Source organism: Poecilia latipinna, unplaced genomic scaffold, assembly GCF_001443285.1.
Source record: "Poecilia latipinna isolate Pla-1442-1.1 unplaced genomic scaffold, P_latipinna-1.0 Scaffold40, whole genome shotgun sequence".
Classification (NCBI taxonomy): Eukaryota; Metazoa; Chordata; class Actinopteri; order Cyprinodontiformes; family Poeciliidae; genus Poecilia; species Poecilia latipinna.
In genome coordinates this window covers 303,071-310,530 of record NW_015112656.1, presented here as the reverse complement: position 1 = coordinate 310,530, position 7,460 = coordinate 303,071, and the positions used below count along the sequence as shown (strand labels likewise).

The following is a 7,460-nucleotide window of genomic DNA, read 5'->3' as shown; positions in this document are numbered from 1 at the left end:
TTTTTTTTTTTTTTTTTTTTTTTTTTTTTTTTACTAATATAAGTTTTAACTTGTTGGTCTTGACATTAGGTCCAGATTTATTTCAGATTTATTTGAAATCCAAAATGTGAAAATACAAAGTTTGACTTTATTACTTTATACAAGTAGTTTTGTCTTTCTTCCCTGGCTTCCAATACAGTCTTTCAGAATTTCCTGTAGCTTCATTTATTACCCAAATAAATTATGAAACAGGAAACACACAGACTTGAGAACCAGAGCGAGCACAACGGAAGAATTTGGCAGAAAACAGAGAAAAACAGAGAACTTAAAACTGTGTCGGTGTGATTGAAACGTGGTCATCATGCAGTTATTACAATCATAGGGTCATTTTGAAGGTAGTTGTTTGAGATAACGCCCCCTGCTGTTTTGTTGCTGTAAACCCAGACACAAGTTGTCTGATGTAAATATGCCAATCTTTAACACAGACAGATTTGACAAAGGGTATGTTTAAAAAGCATGGCCACAAAAGAAATTACAAAAAAAAATGTGTTTTAATTTTTTAAGATGCAATGTCATAATTCAGAAAATCATGATTGCACTTTGAAAATGACACTATAAACAGTAAGAGATGATCCCTGTTTGTCCCACAGCCTGCAGGATGGGCTACTACAAACCCACCAAAGGGGGAGGACAATGCCAACTGTGCCCACCAAACACCAGGACCCTCAGGGAGGGGTCAGAGAGCTGTGAGTGCCTGCAGGGATTCAGCCGCCTGACCTCTGACCCCCATGACCTTGGCTGCAGTAGTAAGGAAACAGTTATTTGCTGCTTGTAATCATGAGTTTTAAACATGTTTATGTGGATTCAGGTGTGACATGATAGAAAGGTGAAAGGTCACCATCCATATAGAAATGGGCACAAGTTATGATACTGAAGAACAGCAGATACAGACCCATCATTCTTATGTATAAGTTTTGAGGAAGTTTGTTCATAGACGTCATTGGTTCTGATATGTCTTTATGGTCTTTATGTCTTTATTTATGTTCATATTTCATAAAGCCACTGCTTTCTGCTTCATGTGGTTTTGTCTCCATCAGACTAAGAGCTGTTCACATTTACTCAGATGGAGAGCATCGCTAAACATTAGCTTTTAGGTTTGCCACTGGCTTTTCAATAGGTTTATGTTTGGACTTTGACTGGGTCACTCTAACAAAGACCGTTCTGTTGAGGCTCTGGCTGCATGTACAGTCTCCAGTCTGCTGTATAGATCCACCTGGATTCACCTCCATTCTCCAAAAACGAGTAGATCTGTGTTCTGTAAACCATTAGTCATCCAGTCAACAGATTCTCCTAGCTGTGCTGTATTCTGTCTGTCTGTGGATGATGGATGGGACAGTTCTCCATAGGATGTTCAAAGTTGGGATATTGTTTTATAATAAACGCACAATTTTCAGGTTTGTGTTTGTACAAAAAGCCATTTGTTCTTTCCAGCAATGTGCTGGTTTATTTACCACATAATAAAACCTGCTTTGGTTTATGGTTGTAACATGACAATGTGAAAAAGTATGAAAGGCGTAAGGTAGACTGGGATATAATTAAAAACAACTCTGAAGTTGAACAGAGTATGACATGCTCTGGATATAAATAGGTAAAGGAAATAAAATGGTTGAAATAAGCAAATATTAAATAAGAAATCAGCCATACTCTGTTGACCTGGATGAATCTGTGGTTCGAGGCTTTTACTCCGACTGTTTGAAACAGACTGCTGCTGGAGAACTGAAACTGAAGATAGTGAAGTTATTGCTTCAGTTTCTTCCACATGAATTACAGCAAACCATATTTCTGCAATATGTAAATATTTAGTGAATAGTAATGAAATGTAATGAAAAAATACAAATCACACCCTTAGTCAAAAATTTATTTTTGCAACTTTTGCTCTCCACAAAGGTGTAGCGATGCTGTGCAAAAGGATGATAGAAGGTGTGTGTGTGTGTGTGTGTGTGTGTGTGTGTGTGTGTGTTTTCTTCCACAGAGCCACCCTCTGCTCCTCTGAATCTAACAGCCAATCCTGTTAATGACTCGGTGCTGGTCCTGACATGGGATGGGCCCCACGACCGGGGAGGCAGGACAGACATAAAATACCAAGTAAAGTGTGAAAAGGCAGCAGAGATGGGCAGTCGGTGGGAGCCATGTGGGAACCAGGTGCTTTTCCTGCCAGACTCTGATGGACTGAACGACACATCGGTCACCATCCTGGGACTGAACCACCAGCGTGACTACAGACTGTCAGTGCAGGCCTGGAATCACATCTCCTCTCTGCAGCCAGCATCACATTCATCCACTGCTACTGTCACCATGCACAGATGTAAGTCAGCCTGCTGAGAGACTGCACCATCAGCCTGTGTTTGATGGGTTAGCTTCAATGAACCAGACTTTAAAAATGCTTCATAATACTGCATATCTACTACTTCTGTTGCAAAGGTAAGGTAAGGTAATTTTATTTATATTGCATATTTTCAGCTACAAGGCAATTCAAAGTGCTTTACATGATTAGATGGAAATACAAACAAAACAATAAACCAAAGGAAAGAGCAAAAGAAGAAAAAGGAAGGCATGAAACTAAATGTTGGTTCTCCAAGTTTGATGCTATGTATGATGGTGCTAAATGTTGATCTAAAGTTTTTAAACTGTTCCTGTTCTGAAAATATTTTCTGAGCATTTTAAGTTTGTTCTAATTCCTGTTCTGGGTTGTAAGATAATTATAAGTACTTTATTTATGAGCTGCAAGGAGTTTCTGTAGAAAAACTAATGGGAGCTGCTCTGCATGATAATCTAAAAAGTATAATATTGGTCTAAATAGTGAGTGCTCCACAATTTCCAAAAGTAAAAAGCTAAGCCTTAACCTCACACTGTGAGTTACCAAATTCCACATTTCAGCATATTCATAGGGTAAATAGTCATGTATTTACTGCGTCTGCAGGCTCAGTAAATACATCCCACTCACTGGGCAGCAGTTTGGGGCGTCGCTCCCATCAGAATGCCTGACCCGCCTCCTGTTGTTCTCCTTCAGGGAGGACTGTGGTAATCACTGGGGCTCCTGCGTCAGACGGCTCAGCTGGTGGAGCCGCTCCGACTCCGACTCCGACGCTGACTCTGACTCCGGCTCCGATTCCGGCTCCAGCCCACAAGTCACCCCTGTTCCGCTCCACATGGCTCACAGTTGTGGTTTTACTCAGCACTGTGTTGCTGACAGCTGTGATCTTTGTCACCATGTACTTCTTACGCAAAAACTACACTAAGCTCAGGTAACGGTAGACTTCCAACTGACTCTTTTACTCAATCTGATAATAACTACATTCCAGATAAATGTCCATATTTGGTGTTATTTATTTAAAATAAGTGCAGTTTGAGTCAATTAAAAACATTTATCCCAATTTATGTATTGTTTAAATCAAAGTTTGTAAATCAATGCAGTCTGTTTAATGTATCAGGATTTATGAAATAACATTTAGATGTTTAAAAGTTGCAGCTGAGTTAATGTCTCTGTCCTCTGATCAATGAGAAGTGATAACATTATGTTTCATGCTCTCATACAGTGCAGAACTGATAATGATTGTGCTGATCCCACTCCGCCCCTCCAGGTCAGAACCGGATCATGAATTGCAGCTTCTCCCAGGGAACGCTCACATCTCCTACCAACCTCCACACATTACAGAGACCGGAGCTCAGCTGCCTCACAGTGAGTGTTTAGTTGTCTGAGCTCTGGGTCAGTCATGATTTTAACTTAGCTTACCGAACTAAAGTTTATTCTAACTTTCCTAAAGCTGCTTTTATTTTCATGCTTTTCTACATTTTGCCAAAGAATTGATTTGAAGGAGAACTGGGTCTCTTTGGCACTTATTTACTAACATAAATAACAGAAATACTCACATTTTAATCACATTCAAAACTAAAACTGAAGCAAACAAGAAAATTGTTCATCTGAGACATGATGAACAGAAAGGTGCATCAAAGAACTTTGTGATACAGTCAATGTTCTTTCAGTGACCTGTGCAGAGTGAAGTCCATATCTGAAAACTATCATAAGAGGAATTTCTTTATGCGATGACCAAGAGTTTGCTAAGAAATGTCTAAAGTTACATTTTTTCTTTTTAAATGAGGGTTTTTGTTGTGTTTCAGATCAGCAGGGAGTGGCCCAGCTGCTGGAGGGGCTTAGTGGACGTTTGTGGGACAGTCTGAAGGACGTCTTGGTGGAAAGAAACCAACTGACCCTGGGCAAGGAGCTGGGCAAAGGTCAGACCAGAACAATAGTTCCTGCAATCTGCTTACATGAACAAGACATGAACAAGACTCTGTAGTAAATGAAGGTGACAGGATGTTTGTTCCTAAGTAGCATCTGCTTCCACTTACAGGAGAGTTTGGGTCGGTCTATGAGGGGATCTTCACGGCGCAGGCTGGTGCTGACATCAGAGTGGCTGTGAAAACCATGAGAGGTTTGGAGCCAACATAGAAGCTTCATCAGACGTCTGCTTGACCAGCCCTCCTTTCTCATCATTTTCTCTGGTTGCAGTTGGAATCCACAGCCAGAGGGACTTGGAGGAGTTTTTGAAAGAGGCTGAGATAATGAAGAACTTTGATCATGAAAACGTTGTCAGGCTGCTTGGTAAGAGAAAACACAGAGGAATGATTAGAACTGAGCCCAAACTCCTTCCAGCTTCTCCGGTCCCCTCAGCCAAAGGAGTCACATGAAACATACTCCATACACATAATTGTTAATCTGGTTGGATTTGGGGGAGGGATTGAGTACTGTGGGTTTTTAAAATCAGTTGCTGTAGTTTATAAGCAGAAGCAGACGTGTGTTTTTCCTGCAGGTGTCACTCTAAAGAAGGAGGAGGATTCTGCTGTTCCTGTTCCTCTGGTCATCCTGCCTTATATGAAACACAGAGACCTGCGGCGCTTTCTCATTGCTACACGCTACGGGGACATTCCAATGGTGAGGTGCTGTTAAGAATACACACACACACACACACACACAGTAATGTGTACATACATTGCTTAAAAAAGGAACTCACCTCCTTGGTGAGTGATTGTGTTTTTTTATGGCTTTTACAAATCAATCATGAGCAACATAATCAGTAAAGTGTCAATAGAACCTATTTAATGTCAAACTAAAAACTGATTTTACACAATAATGACAAATAAAATAATGTACCATAAGATGAGTGATTTGATAAATACTGCCCCCTTCAGTCAGTATTCAGTAGCTGCTCCTCTGGCTGCAGTCAGTCAGTCAGTGTGGATTTCAGTCAGAATGCTCAGCTGGACTTTTCCTCCATTATTCCAGATAAACTCTTCCAGTTCTATCAGGCTGGGGGGATCAGATGTGAACAGCTATTTTTGAGTCCAGCCACTCAGTCTGAGCTATGGGCATTGACTGGGCCACTTTCTTGTCTTCACACCATCTCTGCGTAGCTTTAGCTGGATGCTTCGGCTCGTTGTCTTGCTGGAAAGTAAATGTTCTCTGAAGCTGCAGTTCTCCTACAAATGGAAACAAATTGTCCTCCAGGATTTCCTCCTGATATTTTACTTAGTTTTATTTCTTGAAATTAGTGGAGTGGAAAAAGAAAAAAATAGAACATTTTACGATGTTCTACTTTTTTGCAATGGTCTATACTGCGCCTATACAGCCAAATTGATTCAAGATCATTTTGATCCAATCAAAATGTTTTTTGTTGTTTTTTTTTCTGAAGGAAGTGAGACAGACATGACCCAAAAGATGATAAAAAAATCTTAAAGTTTTTTGTCTTTTTTTTTTTTTTTAAACAAGTACAACGCCATTTAATAACCTGTTTGTTGGGGGTGGGAGGGTGTTGGATACTTTTCCATAATAAATAGAGAACTATTTATTGGCATTAAACAGTCAAACTCTTCTGATTGTTGCTGAACAGCTTTTGGAGTGTTTTCACTGGTATTCAGTTCACATTTTGAGGTTATAAGTCTAGGGGCCTATTATGACATAAATGTCATAATAGGCACCAGTGTTGTAATACTCGAGATCGGTCTTGGTCTCGAGACCGGTCTCGAGACCATTTTTTGATGGTCTCGGTCTTGTCTTGGTCTCGGGCGCTGAGGACATGGCATTTTATTTCAAGACCAGTCGAGACCGCAACTGTGAAAATATCACAAAACATACAGCATACTGTCCAGTTTATTTGTTAACATATTTGCTTTCAGTGGATGCAAAACGCACCGATTAAATCGAAGCAATTACGTGTTTCTGTTTCTCCCCCTCCCACTCCCCACCTTTCACTCGCACGCGGCGTTCTGAGACATGCGCAGTGGTTTTCTCTCAGCAGCTGAAGATGTCGGTCTAATCGTCAGTAATATAATAGCGCTGCATAAATCATAAGAAATCTGATGGCCACAGTTAACTCAGCAGCACTTCGCTTTCACAGACGGTGGGGACAACGTCTAACTTTTTTCGTCACTTAGAAAAGTAGCTCAGAAAAGGTAGGCTCCGTTAGCGTGATGTTAGCAAAGCTAGCTGTACAGAGACACATAAGCATTGTGATGAAAAATGTTATCACTCACTGTGCTGAATTATTGTGCGGAGGTGTTGACTGACTTGTCGCATATGTGGGACAACACTATGTCCAAAAGTCTGCAATATAGTGAGGTGACATTCAGAAACAGTCAGTTCTTCTCCACGGCTCTTTACTTATTAGATAGGACTGGAGTGTCACTCACTGAGAGCCGTTCTATCAGATTACCACCATACGCTGTCAGAATAGCATACATGCAGTGAGTACCATGCCTGCGGATGCACATTAAGAAGTCCGACAGTCAGAGGAGTTGTCACTTCACCATACGCAACAAGTTATGACGAAAATAAGTCATTAAATTGTTTTCAATGATGACTATATAGATATACATGTGTTGTCATGGTTTCAAAGTGTATTTAAAGCAGGGTCTGGCTGCAGCTGGAGTCAGCTACAACACACACCTGTGTAAAACTCACTTAACCGCTAAGTCAGGATGCCATACAACTGTTAATAACAAAGTGTATGACGATCTAAGTCATGATTCTATATTGCTGATTAAATGAAATCTTATGGTAATGACGTGTCTGACAGATATAGCCGTTGTTCTATCAGATAGCCATACGCTGTCAGAACAGCATACATGCAGTGAGTACCATGCCTGCGCATGCGCATTAAGAAGTCCGACAGTCAGAGGAGTTGTCAGTTCACCATATGCAACAAGTTATGACAAAAATAAGTCATTAAATTGTTTTCCATGATAACTATATAGATATACATGCGATGTCGTTTTCTCAAATTGTATTTAAAGCAGGGTCTGGCTGCAGCTGTAGGTTAATGAGTTTTACACACCCTGTAAAACTCATTAACCTACTTAACCACTAAGTCAGGATGCCATACAACTGTTAATAAAGTGTATGATGATCTACGTCATAATTCTAT

General features: G+C 40.4%; 1 protein-coding gene across 2 annotated transcripts in view; it reads left to right on the top strand.

The window, feature by feature from the left end:
* Positions 1-7,460, top strand: part of LOC106956176 (tyrosine-protein kinase Mer) — a 22,819-nt gene that overhangs the window by 9,293 nt on the left and 6,066 nt on the right. For both annotated transcript variants that reach the window (XM_015046849.1, XM_015046840.1), the window contains exons 4-11: positions 630-785; positions 2,012-2,344; positions 3,050-3,284; positions 3,621-3,718; positions 4,159-4,272; positions 4,392-4,472; positions 4,550-4,642; positions 4,851-4,972. In XM_015046849.1, the coding sequence (XP_014902335.1) occupies positions 630-785; positions 2,012-2,344; positions 3,050-3,284; positions 3,621-3,718; positions 4,159-4,272; positions 4,392-4,472; positions 4,550-4,642; positions 4,851-4,972 (1,232 nt within the window). The remainder of the gene's footprint in view (positions 1-629; positions 786-2,011; positions 2,345-3,049; positions 3,285-3,620; positions 3,719-4,158; positions 4,273-4,391; positions 4,473-4,549; positions 4,643-4,850; positions 4,973-7,460) is intronic.